The sequence below is a fragment of the Neoarius graeffei genome, chromosome 23, assembly GCF_027579695.1.
Source record: "Neoarius graeffei isolate fNeoGra1 chromosome 23, fNeoGra1.pri, whole genome shotgun sequence".
Lineage (NCBI taxonomy): Eukaryota > Metazoa > Chordata > Actinopteri > Siluriformes > Ariidae > Neoarius > Neoarius graeffei.
Window position 1 is genome coordinate 8,737,849 of NC_083591.1, and position 18,508 is coordinate 8,756,356.

General features: G+C 43.0%; 1 protein-coding gene across 1 annotated transcript; it reads left to right on the forward strand.

Moving 5' to 3' along the window:
- Positions 1–1,579: 1,579 nt before the first annotated feature.
- LOC132871136 (cysteinyl leukotriene receptor 1-like) lies at positions 1,580–16,555 on the forward strand. The gene is made up of 2 exons (XM_060905244.1): positions 1,580–1,765; positions 12,772–16,555. Exon 2 carries the CDS (start codon positions 12,785–12,787, stop codon positions 13,859–13,861), a length of 1,077 nt encoding a protein of 358 aa, XP_060761227.1. The 5' UTR covers positions 1,580–1,765; positions 12,772–12,784; the 3' UTR covers positions 13,862–16,555.
- Positions 16,556–18,508: the final 1,953 nt, after the last annotated feature.

The window sequence follows — 18,508 nt, forward strand, 5'->3', positions numbered from 1 at the left end:
TGCTCCATCGGCCACCCCGAGGCTTCGGCGACTTGCTCGAACAAGGTGATAAATGCCTCAGGGTCGTCCTGCAGGCCCATCTTGGTCATGGTGAGGGGAGACGGGCCCGCGGCCGGGGCGCTGGTGGATCCCGCCACTGCAAGGAGATGCCGGAACGCCTCTCGAGCTTCCTGCTGGGCCAGCACCAGGGCTTCAAAGCGCCGCTCCTGCTACTTTCGGAGCGTGACGAGTGCCTGGTGCTGGCTCTGCTGGGCCATGGCGAGGGCGTGGACCAAGTCCGCGAACGGGGAGGATTCCATGGGGCTGCAAAGCTGGTGCTCCACCTTTTCCCGGGTTTCAGCACCACTGTAGCGCGAATAAAGTGTAGGTGGAGCACAAAGGACGGCAGGACAACGTTTAGATGCAGAGGAGGCTATTTATTAATCAACTTTTCAGTCGGATTCAGCGTAAGCCCACATACACACGCACACACACACTCTGCTTCCGGTCCCGGGTCGCGCTCCCTCTGCTCTCTCTCTGCCTCCTTAAATAGGGAGCGGTTACTGGGAAAACACACACAAAACACAGGTTAACTACTGTCAGGTGTAGCGATTCTGCCACTCACCTTCCCTGGCTCCGCCCTCCTGTCACAGACCGGCGCTTGACCACGCCCCCGCTGCCACATTCATCCTCGGTTGGTTCAGCAACATGCTGCACCATTTTGTTTTTCTCTACTCACCGTATATGAGCTGATAGCCTAGTAGTAGAGTAGCCAATCAGAGCATGCAATTGCTCATATCCAGTGAATGTGGACAGAATAACATTGATTATCTCATTACAGTGCCACCTGTCAGGGGGTGGGATATATTAGGCAGCAAGAGAACAGTCAGTTCTTGAAGTTGATGTGTTGGAAGCAGGAAAAATGGTTAAGTTTAAGGATCTGAGCGACTTTGACAAGGGCCAAATTGTGATGGCGAGATGACCGGGTCTGAATATCTCTCAAAACCTTGTGGGGTATTCCCAATATGCAGTGGTTAGTACTTACCAAAAGTGGTCCAAGGAAGGACAACCAACCGGTGACAGAGTCATGGGTGTCAAAGGCTCATTGATTCACATGGGGCACGAAGACTAGCCCATATGGTCCAATCCCACAGAAGAGCTACTGTAGCACAGACTGCTGAAAAAGTTAATGCTGACACTTTTGTTAATAAATGCTGTATTTTCTTGTTTTCAGTAAAAGTTTTGCCCAATATTTTATCCAAACACATTTCCAATGTTTTTCACGTCACCTGTCAGTGGTCATCATGTATATTCCATAGGTTATTTAATAGTTTTGATGTCTTCAGTATTGTTCTACAGTATAGAAAACAGTCAAAATACAGAAAAACGTATGAGTAGGCGTGTGTAAACTTTTAACCAGTACTGTATGTCCAGTGTTTTCACATTCTGTACAAGGTTTCTTTGTTAACATTTTATGAGAAATTCAGAAGTTGTAGCTTTGGAGATCTTGCACAAGAGAAGCAAACCACTTCCTATAGTCTCTGTTATCACTGAGTGAATCACGATGCTCTTTTGATGCTCTGTTTAAGCCTGTAGTATGTACTACAATTTATGTGCATGTTGATAATGTTTTTCTTTCAGTTTATATGAGCAGTCAGAGGTTTCCTTTGTGGAGGCGCATGTACATGCTGCAGAGAGACAGAAACTAAACTGTGAACTAAAAGCAATCAGCAGTTTCTGCACAAGTCGGCAGGCAAGTGCACAAGAAACTAAGGCAATTACTGAGGTAAATTATTTTCATAAAACTTTGCATATTCATGAATATATCAGCTGTAGATTTAGTTTAAGGTTCGAACAAAAAGTCAACAAATAATGCTGGACAAATGTATTGTTTTTGTGTCAGTTGTGTGCTATGATTTCGGAATTGTACATTAGGTCTATGATGTGATGATCATCATGCTTCAGACAATTTTGAAAATTGTACACATATGATTGGATTTTTAATCTTGCTGTCAGATACATAAGTCTAATGTCACAGTAGCACCAATCTTTGTGAATGACACAGAAGTCATTGTTCTTTCAAATTGAATAAATATTATTCCCATACTTTCCCCTTGAGCGTTCGATGCGATGTATGATTTGGCAGTTGGAGCCTAATTTGTACTTCAAATACAACCCCGATTCCAAAAAAGTTGGGACAAAGTACAAATTGTAAATAGAAACGGAATGCAATAATTTACAAATCTCAAAAACTGATATTGTATTCACAATAGAACATAGACAACATATCAAATATTGAAAGTGAGACATTTTGAAATTTCATGCCAAATATTAGCTCATTTGAAATTTCATGACAGCAACACATCTCAAAAAAGTTGGGACAGGGGCAATAAGAGGCTGGAAAAGTTAAAGGTACAAAAAAGGAATAGCTGGAGGACCAAATTGCAACTCATTAGGTCAATTGGCAATAGGTCATTAACATGACTGGGTATAAAAAGTGCATCTTGGAGTGGCAGCGGCTCTCAGAAGTAAAGATGGGAAGAGGATCACCAATCCCCCTAATTCTGCACCGACAAATAGTGGAGCAATATCAGAAAGGAGTTTGATAGTGTAAAATTGCAAAGAGTTTGAACATATCATCATCTACAGTGCATAATATCATCAAAAGATTCAGAGAATCTGGAAGAATCTCTATGCATAAGGGTCAAGGCTGGAAAACCATACTGGGTGCCCGTGATCTTTGGACCCTTAGACGGCACTGCATCACATACAGGCATGCTTCTGTATTGGAAATCACAAAATGGGCTCAGGAATATTTCCAGAGAACATTATCTGTGAACACAATTCACCGTGCCATCCGCCATTGCCAGCTAAAACTCTATAGTTCAAAGAAGAAGCCATATCTAAACATGATCCAGAAGCGCAGACGTCTTCTCTGGGCCAAGGCTCGTTTAAAATGGACTGTGGCAAAGTGGAAAATTGTTCTGTGGTCAGACGAATCAAAATTTGAAGTTCTTTATGGAAATCAGGGACGTCATGTCATTCGGACTAAAGAGGAGAAGGACAACCCAAGTTGTTATCAGCGCTCAGTTCAGAAGCCTGCATCTCTGATGGTATGGGGTTGCATTAGTGTGTGTGGCATGGGCAGCTTACACATCTGGAAAGACACCATCAATGCTGAAAGGTATATTCAGGTTCTAGAGCAACATATGCTCCCATCCAGACAATGCCTCTTTCAGGGAAGACCTTGCATTTTCCAATATGACAATGCCAAACCACATACTGCATCAATTACAGCATCATGGCTGCATAGAAGAAGGGTCCAAGTACTGAACTGGCCAGCCTGCAGTCCAGATCTTTCACCCATAGAAAACATTTGGCGCATCATAAAACGGAAGATATGACAAAAAAAGACCCAAGACAGTTGAGCAACTAGAATCCTACATTAGACAAGAATGGGTTAACATTCCTATCCCTAAACTTGAGCAACTTGTCTCCTCAGTCCCCAGACGTTTACAGACTGTTGTAAAGAGAAAAGGGGATGTCTCACAGTGGTAAACATGGCCTTGTCCCAACTTTTTTGAGATGTGTTGCTGTCATGAAATTTAAAATCACATAATTTTTCTCTTTAAATGATACATTTTCTCATTTTAAACATTTGATATGTCATCTATGTTCTATTCTGAATAAAATATGGAATTTTGAAACTTCCACATCATTGGATTCCGTTTGTATTTACAATTTGTACTTTGTCCCAACTTTTTTGGAATCGGGGTTGTACTAATAATACTAATAAAAAAAAAAATAAATAAAAAAATTGCAAATTCTTTATAAATTCCCTTTTTAAAATCACTTTCAATCAAGTGCCTAATAAATGCATTTCTAAGTTTCATTTAAACCTTACAGAACTTGTTACAAATCTCAAAAATCATGCATATTTAGTTATGAATTTCCTTTATTTATAAGACTGAAACCCATAGCTGCCGATATGAATGGATACCACAAGAAATAATTTTTTCACACAAACTGTAAATTAATCTCTCTTGCTCTTCACACAGGAGAACTGATTTAATCAGGATGATGGCTTGATTTTGTTTACTTGCTGATGATTGTCATCATGAGGAAGTGTATAGACATAAACACTGCTCTTATCTGAACATTACGTTTCCTGTCAGGAGTCTTTGCAAGAGTGAAATCAATACCACTTATCTCTTACACTTTTTAAATTTGAATCATGGATAAGTTGGACTTCCAGTTTTCAATGATTAAGAAGGGGGGGGGGGTTTCCGACTGTTTTTGTTGTTGCTAGGTTTAATTTAAAGCGAATCATCTTTTCTATGGCTTTTTTTAGGGTTTTTTTTGTAGCCTTTTTCTAAGTATCTTACAATTCAGGGACATCATACTTAAAGGTGCCTTAAACTTAATCCTCTTCATCCCTACTGGGACATAAGGCCACAACGTGAACTCTCCACCCTGCCCGGTCCTGTGCTGCTGTCTGTGCTTGTCCCCATATCATGTTCATCTCGTTCAGCTCGGCCAACACTGTCCTTCTCCGGGTGGTTTTGGGCCTGCCTCGGTTTCTCTTCACTGGCGGGTGTCCATCTCAGGGCTGATTTAGCAACCCGTCCCTGGGGCATTCTGAGCACGTGACTTACTTAAAGGTGCACTATGTAGTATTTCAGTATTAACAGAAATTGAATATGGTATGGGGGCAGCACGGTGGTGTAATGATTAGCACCCTTAAGCAACCAGTTTATTGTATTTTTTTAAAAATGTTTTTCCCCGGGCGGCACGGTGCTGTAGTGGTTAGCGCTGTCGCCTCACAGCAAGAAGGTCCGGGTTTGAGCCCCGTGGCCGGCGAGGGCCTTTCTGTGCGGAGTTTGCATGTTCTCCCCGTGTCCGCGTGGGTTTCCTCCGGGTGCTCCGGTTTCCCCCACAGTCCAAGACATGCAGGTTAGGTTAACTGGTGACTCTAAATTGACCGTAGGTGTGAATGTGAGTGTGAATGGTTGTCTGTGTCTATGTGTCAGCCCTGTGATGACCTGGCGACTTGTCCAGGGTGTACCCCGCCTTTCGCCCATAGTGAGCTGGGATAGGCTCCAGCTTGCCTGCGACCCTGTAGAAGGATAAAACGGCTAGAGATAATGAGATGAGATGAGATGTTTTTCCCCGGGCGGCACGGTGGTGTAGTGGTTAGCGCTGTTGCCTCACAGCAAGAAGGTCCGGGTTCGAGTCCCGTGGCCGGCGAGGGCCTTTCTGTGCGGAGTTTGCATGTTTTCCCCGTGTCCGCGTGGGTTTCCTCCGGGTGCTCCGGTTTCCCCCACAGTCCAAAGACATGCAGGTTAGGTTAACTGGTGACTCTAAATCAGGGGCAATTTCTCAGAGACAACAAGGGAAGCCAAGCTTCCCCTAAAATTCTCTCCCCAAACTGTGGCATCTATGACGTTGAATTCTCATTAAAACAATAACTTGCATAACATAATATATGCCCAAGATTGTATTTACGTTCATAACTATCCTGTAACTTATTTGAGTGATGTCTGACGAACTTGCAGTTCACTACGAGAATCACCTTTGCTGCCAGGCTGTAACCAGCGTTGCCAGATACTGCTGACGTTTTCCAGCCAAAATATGTTCAAAACCCGCTAAAATGCACTTAAAACAGCCCAATCTGGCAACACTGGCTGTAACCTTTCTTATTTCAATGGGCTCTATATGCTGGCAGCCGGGTTTCCGTTGCAGTCTATGAGAGGGCTCTGAACAGCCAATTTCGGCTAGTTGTTATTGGTTAAAATCGACAAAATCGTCACTTCCAGGGAAGCCGGGCTTCTCTGGGACTAAACGAGACAGTGGGAGGGACAAGAAGCCGGGCTGATGAAGGATTATTGGAGGTAGTGAGGAGGGCGGGCTCTGTACCTCGGCGTCGGCGAGGAACACGGAAGTATGATCAGTCCCTAGCGGATGTTGAGAAAGTGTAGTCGTGTGCCAAAGTGCTATCCGAATTTCTTTTCATATAAACGTTTCTTCTCATTGATGTCTCTGTACATTACTCTGTAAATAAATGTAAATATTACTCGTTGTGCTCCGTTAACTTTCATCCATTCTATCAGTTTGATCATTCGCGAATTCACTCGTTTATTTCATTTGTAGTTCAATCTGGTTGTAGGCTAGCTTGAGCCTTATTGGGATCTGCAGTGCTAGCTGCTAACAGAAATTGGTGAAGTCTCTGGAAAGCACAACCAGCTGGTATGACAGGGTCACAGACCATTTTCTGGAAAAGGAGCAGAGGGCAGAATTTGTGCATAAATAGTGTGCATCATATAATGTTCATGAATCTGAAGTGTGTATATTGTTCAGTAATGTTAAGAGAATGGTGGGCTCTGTGTTATAGGTTATACCTGGGTATAATATTCAAGGTTCTGTGTGTTGCATAGCCTACCTGGGCTGGTTATGAATTTCCAGACTGTGTTGCAGAAGATGTTCAAGGATGTGTTGCACAGCTGGGTGTTGTGTTAAAGACTCTGTGTTGCATATCAGGGTATGATTGTTCAAGGCTCTTCGTTGAATAGCCAGTGATTTTTGGATGTTTGATATTTTTGATTAAGGATATGAGGCACTAGCCTGGCAAGCCAGACTATAACATGAAATGTACAAGCAAAAATACTTTCTGCCACTAGGTAGGGTTGTCTAGTTCACTATGCTAATGGGGCACACCTTTCTATGCTTTGATATCCGGCCTACAGGTTTTACGATGAATACGTAAAATGGGCTTCCCCTGTTTTAAAAACCAGCAGCCGCCACTGCTCTAAATTGACCGTAGGTTTGAATGTGAGTGTGAATGGTTGTCTGTGTCTATGTGTCAGCCCTGTGATGACCTGGCGACTTGTCCAGGGTGTACCCTGCCTTTCACCCGTAGTCAGCTGGGATAGGCTCCAGCTTGCCTGCGACCCTGTAGAGATAATGAGCCTGCGGCTAGAGATAATGAGATGAGATGAGATGTTTTTCCCCTCTAACAGATTTGTTTGTTTTTCACTTGAATTGTACAGGTTATAGGTCGCATTAAAGGTGGGAAAAGTTTTGAAGTTATTTATCGTGGTCTTTTTTTTTTTTTTACATCAGAAAAACCTTTCATTTTAACGGGGTGTGTACACTTTTAATATCCACTGTATGGTTTACGATGACCTGGATGACTGAGAACCTTCACAGACATCCTGTTAGAATACGACTTGACCAATCAAGTGGATCAAAACTAATTCTTGCATACCCATACTTTCAGTGAAGGTGCCTCTCATCTCATCTCATTATCTCTAGCCGCTTTATCCTGCTCTACAGGGTCGCAGGCAAGCTGGAGCCTATCCCAGCTGACTACGGGCGAAAGGCGGGGTACACCCTGGACAAGTCGCCAGGTCATCACAGGGTTGACACATAGACACAGACAACCATTCACACTCACATTCACACCTACGGTCAATTTAGAGTCACCAGTTAACCTAACCTGCATGTCTTTGGACTGTGGGGGAAACCGGAGCACCCGGAGGAAACCCACGCGGACACGGGGAGAACATGCAAACTCCACACAGAAAGGCCCTCGCCGGCCACGGGGCTCGAACCCGGACCTTCTTACTGTGAGGTGACAGCGCTAACCACTACACCACCGTGTCGCCAGTGAAGGTGCCTGTAATTCATAATTATCTTCTTACTGTGAATTGGTTAGTTTGAGTTATAGTACTCTGGTAGATTTGAGGTCACGTCTAAAAATGAGTCAGAATTTGCTGCGTCTGTGTTTTCCCCCAGGTCAACCACAGAAACTTAAGTGACTTCCCTCTTTGTGTCTGAGACAATGTTTCTCATGGTTGTATGATAAAATGTCATGATGTCACAACCAGAAACGATGTGATAAAGTTCATCTGATCTTGCTGAACATCCCCAGCAAACCATACAACCCTTAATGGTCAGTACGCCAATTGCTGCTTTGTGAAAGTTGGCTGTGTTAAAGTTGGCATGTTGCAGTGCTGTGTTCTGTTGAACTCGCTGGAAGGAGAAGTAGCACTGAAGCAAAATACACCACCACACCATGCAATGTTCATTCCTCTCTTTTTGTAAAAATAAGTAAATACATACAAATAAGGGCTGTTTATGATGAGAGGTGAGGCTACTGTCTATCAGGATGCAATCTGATATACAGTACTTACACAGAAAATAGGACATCTAGTTATACTTCAAATGTAGTTATAAGCCTAGGAGATACAATATATTTCTTAGTAAATTCTTATGTAACAGATATTTCATGAGAAGAAAGCTGCCAGAGGTTTTAAGTATATTTCTACAGAACAAAAGTCACTTTTGCAAAGCTACTTGGCTATGAATATAATAACAGTCATGCTGGGTGTAAGGGACATGTAATTTATTGACAATTGTATAATTTGTGCATGGCTCTATCAAAAATGTCATCTGCAAGATACATATGTTTTTTTTTTTTGTATTGTTCTATTTCCATCTTTTTGGTCATGACCTGTTATTCATCATCATTATTAGACCTTGTGCATCCTCTGGTGTACACTTTATTGCTGTACATGCTGAGCCTCCAGGGTCATCGTTGATGAAGACCTCATTTTATCTTTCATGCTTGTTGTTGTCCTCTCATGAGAATAATGATAAGAGCTCAGGTTTTCTCCTCGCTGGAAAATAACTGATAATATAATCACCCTCTGTCTCTGAGCTAGTGTTCAGTCCAAGCTGAGGCTCCAGCTAAGCTCTCACTGTTTGTATTGCTAACAAGGATGAAAATTTTATGTTATGGTTCACTTGTCCAAAAAGGCTCACATGGATAACAGTTTTAGCAGAAAGGTTTTCTCAGGGGTTCGACTTGGAACATTTTCTGAAAAGGAAACCTTCTGTTGTAGGGTTTTACATAAGATAGAGATTTTTTTTCTAAGAAGAAAAAGAAACCTCATAATATTCACAACAAGTGAAAATATATGAAACATTCAGTCAAAATTTCAGTTACTCCATAACTTTTAACACACCAAGCATAACAAACCTACGGTATGACATTGTTTTGCCTGGCCACAATGGTGTGAATATCTCATCTCATCTCATTATCTCTAGCTGCTTTATCCTTCTACAGGGTCGCAGGCAAGCTGGAGCCTATCCCAGCTGACTACGGGCGAAAGGCGGGGTACACCCTGGACAAGTCGCCAGGTCATCACAGGGCTGACACATAGACACAGACAACCATTCACACTCACATTCAGACCTACAGTCAATTTAGAGTCACCAGTTAACCTAACCTGCATGTCTTTGGACTGTGGGGGAAACCGGAGCACCCGGAGGAAACCCACGCGGACACGGGGAGAACATGCAAACTCCACACAGAAAGGCCCTCGCTGGCCCCGGGGCTCAAACCCAGGACCTTCTTGCTGTGAGGCGACAGCGCTAACCACTACACCACCGTGCCGCCCGGTGTGAATATTGTGAGGAAAATTAAATTAACGTCCTGTTTTTGCAACACAGAGCGCACTTTTACATTCCCTGACAAAGTAAAGCTTCTAGCACAATGCTGGGGAATTCTCAAATCTGACTGGTCAAATAGTGTTGATTAATTTTCTATCACAGCGCATCTCTGATAGGAGTTCACAATGAGGTGAGATAAGTATTCAGACACTTTTGTTTTTATTATTTAATATACCAGTTCATATAGTATGTCCACTTCAAATTTACATACAGTAGTTAAGGTCTTTTGACTTTGCACTTGGAAAAAAGTGTATACTAGGATGACTAGATGTCTCCGTTTTCCAGGAACAGTCCTTGTTTTTGGTGACTTGTCCCCAGCTGGAGCTGTCCCCGGAAATGTCCCTGTTTTTAACCGTGACCGACAAACCCAGAAAAAAAAAAAGACCAAAAAATCTACCAGATTTCAGCAGATGCCCCGCGTATTGTTTTGTGGATCACTTTAAGACAGGCTTGGGCTGATAGCAGAGATGTTCTAGAACACCTCTGGTGATAGCCTTTCCAGTATTTTGATTGGTGGAGCTGAGGAACAACTTTATTGTGGAGCACTAGAATCTTTGCTTAAGCTAAAGTCATTCATTCAGCTTTGGCAGATCACTTCATCCATCTCCTGAACAGGTGAACCATAGTCTTTTCTTGTAGGCATAAGTGACATTGTTTGTTACCTGTTATTTAGCCTTTAAATGTCAAAAAAAGTCCCTTCCACACCAGGATCTGGTCTTCCCAGGCAGTCTCCTATCCCAGTACTACCCAATTCCTTAAGGCACGATGCTGATCTCCGATTCATTACCCCTCAGCCTCTCACCTATTATATAGCTAGGGTTACATTGGGGGGCTAGTCCTCTGGTAACCACAAGAGTTTGACTCCCCCACTCACATCTGTATTGCAGTGTGCCTTGCCAGATGGTAGTAGGTACCATTTTTATGATAGACTTTGGTATGACCCGACTGCAAGTAGAACTCGCAATCTCCCAGTCAAGAGGCGGACACGCTAACCACTAGGCCAACTTGCGCTAGCCTTTAAATGTGTAAGCTACATTTTGCGAAGTTGTATGTGACATAACATTGCTTGTCACACTGTATTGAGATGTAATAATTGACCTAACAAACCGTAGCCTACCGCAGCCAATGCTAGCAGGAGAAAGCTCAGTGCAACACCAATCAGTCAGCTGAAGTTGTTACTCAATGTAGCACTGCTGTAACAGAAATCTAGTTGAGGTAAAATTCTAATAGTTCAACGGCATAAGCTAACTTACACACAAATTGGTATGTTATTATCCCACAGAGTAGCTGTCTATGTAAAGCTGTAGGCTTATGGTAATCTTACCAAAGTGTCAGTAATTTGTATAATTTGTTGTAATGTGTCATGGACTACACATTTTGATGAAGGCGACTCATTTAGGCTAGGTCGTTAATTCAGCTATGGCTACAATTTAGGCTATGGGAGATCAGGAATCAATTGTTTCCTCAATAATAATAATAATAATAATAATAATAATAATAATAACCCCACGGAGCCACAAAATTCAGGAGAGAACTCAATACACCAGAGATCGAAACAATCGAAAATGAGTCAACTACTAGCTATGCTCGGAGAATAAAAGTGAAGGCAAAACATCAAGCTTTAGAGCAACTTAAGAACAAATGGGAAGAAAAGCCTCTACAGAGACAGTACCCCCCAAAAAAAAATCAAAGATAAAGATGTAGATCAAGTCCAAACCCACAAATGGTGAAGAACAGCTGGCCTTAAATCAGAAACAGAAGGATTCATTATTGCTGCCCAAGATCAATGCATCAAGACAAATTACGATCAAAATAAGATTCTGAAAGACAGCACCAATCCAGCATGCAGAACTTGCAATCAACATCAAGAAACAATAGACCACCGAGTCTCAGGCTGCCTGGAACTTGCCAAAACAGAGTACATACCAAAGGCACAATAAGGCAGCAGCATATCTCCATTGGACAATTTGCAAGCACTGTAACATCAAAGTGCAAGACAAATGCTACAAACGGGAACTGTCAACAGTCACCGAAAATGAAGTAATTACTATACTCTGGGACATGCCGATCCAACCTGTCAAAGAGATCATGGCAAACAGACCAGATGTTGTAGTGAAAGACAAGAAGGAGAGAATTTGTCTACTCATCGACCTGTCTATCCCCACAGAAAGAAACACCTCCTTGAAAACAACAGAAAAACCCTCCAAGTATAAAGACCTAGAAATAGAGAGAATGTGGAGCATGAGAACCACAACAATACCAATAGTCATGTATTCATGAACATTAAAAAAAAAAAGACACAGTTAAAACAAAACTGAAGGGGGAAAAGTATTCGGTTACCACAAATAACCAACATTAGTGCTTTGCCAAGTACTGTTGTTGGCAGTGACAGCTTCGAGATGTCTACAGTAAGAAGTAATTAGCTGTCTTGCAGCATTGCGGTCCCTTTTGGCCCATTCCTCTTGCCAAGTTGTCTTCAGTTCCCCAAGGTTTCAAAAACCTGCTTTATCTGAAAATTAGCACACTGTGTAGCACATTTTACTCAACCTTATTCAGGAAAGGGTCTGGTCATGATTGGATGAATTAAATCAGATGTGCTAGACAAGGAAAACCATCCATATTGTATGTACACCATTTGAGCACCATAAGACATTCAGTTAATGTGAGTACAAAAGTATCAGTCTACTCATTAGAAGAAGAACTTTATTCATCACACGTACACTTGTGAAATTCCTCTCTATTTAACCCATCTGAAGCAGTGAACACACATATGAGCAATGAGCACACACACATACCCAGAGCAGTGGGCAGCCATGCTAACAGCACCTGAGGAGTAGTTGGGGGTTAGGTGTCTCACTCAAGGGCACCTCAGCCTAAGGCCACCCCATGTTAATCTAACCACATGTCTTTGGACTGTGAGGGAAAGCCATGCAGACATGAGGAGAACATACATACTCCACACAGAAACGTCCCCATTGGCCACTGGGCTCGAACCCAGAACCTTCTTGCTGTGAGGTGACAGTGCTAACCACTACACCACCGTGCCACCCAAGGAAAGATAATATTTTCATTGCCTTATTGGAAAATAATTAAATTTGTGGTGGTAAAAGTAACTGGTTCATGTCAGGCTCCATCACAGCACCGCACTGTTGATTATTTCCCTATAACAGCACACCCAGTTGTATTTAATTCCTTACTCAAAATACTTACCCAAACACATTGTGAAACTTTGGTATCAAATACAACCCTATTTTTACAATTTTGTGTTCTGATTTGCAGGATCTGCTGTGTGATGGAGAGAGGAGAAGGCAACAGTTCAATCCCCCAAGGTCACAACTGTAACCACTCAGAGGAATACAAATTCACCACCTACACCGTGGTCTTCAGCCTGGTCTTTACTTTTGGTCTCTTGGGCAACGTCGGTGCTCTGTACATCTTCTGTAAGCTCTCGGTGAAGAATCGTCTCTCTACCATCTTTCTTATCCACCTTGCTATGTCAGACCTCATCTTCATTTTGTCATTGCCGCTACGGATCGCCTTTTACTACAACAACTCGACTGGTATGCAGGAATCTTCTCCCAGGTCCACGGTATCATATTTGAGCCTTGCCTGCCGTTTCTCCACCTTCTTGTTCTACATCAGCATGTATTGCAGCATCTTCTTTCTGACAGCCCTGAGCGTGTGCCGCTACCTAGTGCTAGAGGGTCGAGTCCGGCTCCAGAACCATGAGGCTTGCAGATGGGCTCGCTTCCTGTGCTGGGGAATTTGGGTCTTTGTGGTAGGGGGAAACATTTTATACCTTGGTATAACCTCTGGGTTCAACATTCAGACAGGGGGATGCATGGAACCAGCAGGGAAAGATTCCTGGGCTTTGCTGTATAATCTGAACCTGGTGGTGCTGGTGATCTACTTTTTGGTTCCGCTAACAGTGGTATTGATTTGCTACTCCCTCATGGTCAAACACATCTTGAGGATCCGGGCTGGCCAAAGGCAGCGCGATGTGGCTTTGATCTTCTTGGTGCTTTTGATCTTCTGTCTTTGTTTCCTGCCCTACCACATCCAACGCACTCTGCATCTGCACTATATGATGCACCAGCAGACAGCGACATGCCAGTTGCTGGCCACCTTGCAGAAATCGGTGGTGGTGACACTGTGCTTTGCTGCAGTCAACAGTTGCCTGGATCCAATTCTCTTCCTTTTTGTGGGCCATGGGTTCATAGCATTGATTAATAAGTTTATTGCTCATGTACATGTTTCTGGTACACTAGATAATACCAATATGAGGTCCACGCCTCCAGGTGGTATGCAGCTATCATTGGTTCAAAAACCAAATACTGCAGACATGGACCAAGCTTCCTCTTTGGAGTAGCTACTCTCACAGAAAAATGATATTACTGTTTGATGGCACCACACACACCATGGATCCACAGTGATGAGAACATTTTGACTTGACATTGAAGCAAGTTTTCTCAGAAATATCATTCTTTGAACAGAGTCTGTGATAGTGAAGGAGCCTGAAGAGATCAGCAGTTAGATTGTATTGGTTTCACTTTGTAAGCACATTTTGCTGCACAGCTATGAGCATGGGTATATATTCACCAAGTGCATAAGCCTGGCTTAGCTACAGTGCCATCCACGATCATTGTCCCCCGTAAAGATTAGGAAAAAGGGTTAGAAAAAATCCACCTGTTAGTGAAGTTGCTTCATCTCACGCTGAAAAAGTGAGAAAAAGCCGACCTTTAATTCAAATAATTTGATTCAGAGAAAAACAAACCCCTGATCAAGAAATTATTATTTTAAACAAAAACACACATGCCATTATTATTGGCACACCAATAATGGAAATTATAGTAAACACAATGTAACTGAAGCATGTTTCCCATTTAAATTGTACATTTCTGAGTTGATTGTAGTGTGTAGAAACTTTCAAGCTGTGATCCATGACTTCCTGATTAACTGGGATACAAATATGAGGTGACACAGAGGTCAAATTCCCTTAGTCATCCATCAACATGGGAAAGATAAGAGAACACACAAAGCAAATGAGGGAGAAGTGTTCCAGCAGGACAATGATCTGAAGCATATGTGGCAGATCACAGAATCCAGGGACACGTGTCGGCCCGGGGGCATTTTGAGTTATTGACAGATTCAGAAAGTACAGTTTCTAAGCTTTCCAATGATGCCTTCCATGTGGAGATCTGACAATATTTGAAGAATGTGTGGCCCTTTGAAAGTGTATACTTCTTAAAACAGAAAAGGGAGAAAATCGCCCTCAAAGTTTTCCATCTCAGCTACTCTGGGTGTAGGGCGGGCACATAATGGTGCTCATTTGCATGACATTAAGGAAAGCCCTACCCCCTACGAGCTAGCACGATACTACTTTCATGTAAACAAAGATCACCACGTCAATTTTCCTTCCATGCAAAGTATGCCCAACACAATTATGAAGTACAAAAATAAGTCCTAAAGTATACTTTAACGTTTTGTGGTTGAAAAATTACTCACACCGTAAGAAAGGAAGATAGCACGATGATGACACAACTAACACAACACTAGTTTCATGTAAAGCCTCGGTCACAACCGGCCGTACAGTACGCGCTCCTACGGCCGGTCTACATGCAAAAAAACGCAAGAAACACACGGAGAGCGCGCATGAAACGCACAAGAGCGCGCATGTGATGTGCTGATTTTCGAGCCGCAGACCGGCCGCAGAGGTTCTTTGTCATGTCAAACAAACTCTACAGGCGCTTACGTTTTTTTCAGGTTGCAAGACAAACTTACGGCCAACGCGCGTCTTTCTCCGTGAACAAAAAAAAAACGCAGCGATTTGGGAAACGCCAAAAATCACACGGCCAAAAAATCGTACGTCCGGTTGTGACCTAGGCTTAACCAAACCACAACACTCTCCGTTACATGCAAAAATAACCACACAGCCTTAAATTAATAAACTTACCCCATCAGAAAGAGAAACGGCGCCTTGCACACACCAATGCCTCCGATGGAATGTAATCCTAGAATGGTCCGTGTATCATCCAATCATTCAAGTATTCCATTCAATCTGGAAAACGAGGTTGCGTTTTTTTTGCTAGAAATGGTTATCTCCGATGTAAATACCGAGTATCTGTTTGCTTCGTGGTGTTTGCTCCTCTGCACTCTGTTTAGTAACTCATTCCATAGTGAAATCACACGCCTGTATGCAGTTAAGTAGCCATGCGCTCAGCTCGGATCATACAGCTGATTCGCGAAAAAAAAAAACAAATGACTTAAATCATCATGTGAATGGCCCATATGGTAATTTACCCACACCCCCCAGCAGGCTACAGTCCTGACAAAAACGAGACAATTTGCAACAAAAAATGTATGCTTTTCCAACAAAACAATCTATTATCTGAAATACTGATTGCATTCTTCAAGCTCTCAACTTGCACATGATGGAAAAAAAATCACAAATTTCGAAAAAAAAAAGCTTCTTTTGCGATTATCTCGGATTCGTTTCGGCCGACATGTGTCCCTGGATTCAGTGAGGGGTCACATATGTCCAAATCAACATAAAAATGGTTCACTGAGCACAGAATCAAGCTTCTGCCATGGCCATCTCAGTCCCCTGATCTGAACCCCATTGCAAACCTGTGGGCCGAGCTGAAGAGGAGTGAGCACAAGAGAGGGCTGAGGACCCTGAATGATCTGGAGAGATTGTGTAAAGAGGAATGGTTTCAGATATCCTGCTCTATCTCCAACATTATAAAATGTTATACTGTAGGAGAGACTCCGTGCTGGGTTTTTTTTTGTTTTTGTTTTTTTGGCAAAGGGAGGTTATACAAAGTATTAAATGCAGGGGTGCCAATAATAGTGACACATATTTTTGTTGTATATAATTATTCCTGGGCGGTACGGTGGTGTAGTGGTTAGCGCTGTCGCCTCACAGCAAGAAGGTCCGGGTTTGAGCCCCGTGGCCAGTGAGGGTCTTTCTGTGCAGAGTTTGCATGTTCTCCCCGTGTCCGCGTGGGTTTCCTCCGGGTGCTCCGGTTTCCCCCACAGTCCAAAGACATGCAGGTTAGGTTAACTGGTGACTCTAAATTGACCGTAGGTGTGAATGTGAGTGTGAATGGTTGTCTGTGTCTATGTGTCAGCCCTGTGATGACCTGGCGACTTGTCCAGGGTGTACCCCGCCTTTCGCCCGTAGTTAGCTGGGATAGGCTCCAGCTTGCCTGCGACCCTGTAGAAGGATAAAGCGGCTAGAGATAATGAGATGAGATGAGATGAGATAATTATTCCTGGGCGGTACGGTGGTGTAGTGGTTAGCGCTGTCGCCTCACAGCAAGAAGGTCCGGGTTTGAGCCCCGTGGCCAGTGAGGGTCTTTCTGTGCAGAGTTTGCATGTTCTCCCCGTGTCCGCGTGGGTTTCCTCCGGGTGCTCCGGTTTCCCCCACAGTCCAAAGACATGCAGGTTAGGTTAACTGGTGACTCTAAATTGACCGTAGGTGTGAATGTGAGTGTGAATGGTTGTCTGTGTCTATGTGTCAGCCCTGTGATGACCTGGTGACTTGTCCAGGGTGTACCCCGCCTTTCACCCGTAGTCAGCTGGGATAGGCTCCAGCTTGCCTGCGACCCTGTAGAACAGGATAAAGCGGCTAGAGATAATGAGATGAATGAGATGAGATAATTATTCCTTGGATTTGTTTTTCTCTGAATAAATTTATTTTAATTAAAAATTCTCATTTTTTTTCAGCATGAGATGATGTGACCACCAAAAGTTGGATTTTTTTCTTACCCTTTTTACTGATCTTTATGGGGGTGGGGGGCAATAATCGTGGTGAGCACAGTATATAAAAAGATTAACAAAGTGCACATGGCAAGAAATGTACCACATTCCATGACTGATAGCTTAAAGATGTATGTTTTCTTCCTACTAAAAACAAACACATGCTCTTTTTCATGAAGTCTGTTTGAAACTGAGCTCTGATTTGATCACGGTTTATTTAAAATGCATTAAATTTCATGCTTATAGTCATAAGGTATGAACATAGAACCCGAAATGAAACGTTGTCCCAGATTAACTATATTTATCGGAATGGGTATCATTTTAATTCATCCCTGCCTCAAGATAAAATGTCTTTCCATATGATATGTTTAGAAATGGTATATAAGCCTGTTTTAATATCTGTCACACTGTACTTATTATCCTGCTGTGCAATTAGTGAAATTCAGCTGTCAAAATATTTAACTATAGATAATTATCACATGTTAAAAGTAACATTTTAGGAATATCACTATTATTATTATTATTTTTATTTTTTGGGGGGCGGCACGGTGGTGTAGTGGTTAGCGCTGTCGCCTCACAGCAAGAAGGTCCGGGTTCAAGCCCCGTGGCCGGTGAGGGCCTTTCTGTGCGGAGTTTGCATGTTCTCCCCGTGTCCGCGTGGGTTTCCTCCGGGTGCTCCGGTTTCCCCCACAGTCCAAAGACATGCAGGTTAGGTTAACTGGGGACTCTAAATTGACCGTAGGTGTGAATGTGAGTGTGAATGGTTGTCTGTGTCTATGTGTCAGCCCTATGATGACCTGGCGACTTGTCCAGGGTGTACCCCGCCTTTCGCCCGTAGTCAGCTGGGATAGGCTCCAGCTTGCCTGCGACCCTGTAGGACAGGATAAAGCGGCTAGAGATGATGAGATGAGATTTTTTTGGGGTGTGTGTGCGTGCACCAGGCTTGTAGTACTCGAGTCCAGGACTTGGACTCAAGTCCAGCTCGTGGCCTAATTCTAAGGACTCGTGACTTGACTTGGACTCGTGCATTAACTGCATTCAGACTCGTAAATTGGAGCCAAGGACTTGGATTTTTTTTTTGTAACATGCCATAATAATTTGGCATAAGATATTTATATCTACATTAATTTTTATACTAATTTTGTGCAAGAGAATGCACATTCACCTGTTCATATGTCATGTTCAGGAACAAACTAACGTTAACGGTGCTAAAATGCCTGGAGAGAATGCCCCTAGGATTGTCCGCTTTGCTTAT

What these genes read in the sequence shown, in the direction of transcription:
- LOC132871136 (XM_060905244.1), top strand. Translation starts at nt 12,785, where the DNA reads ATGGAGAGAGGAGAAGGCAACAGTTCAATCCCCCAAGGTCACAACTGT.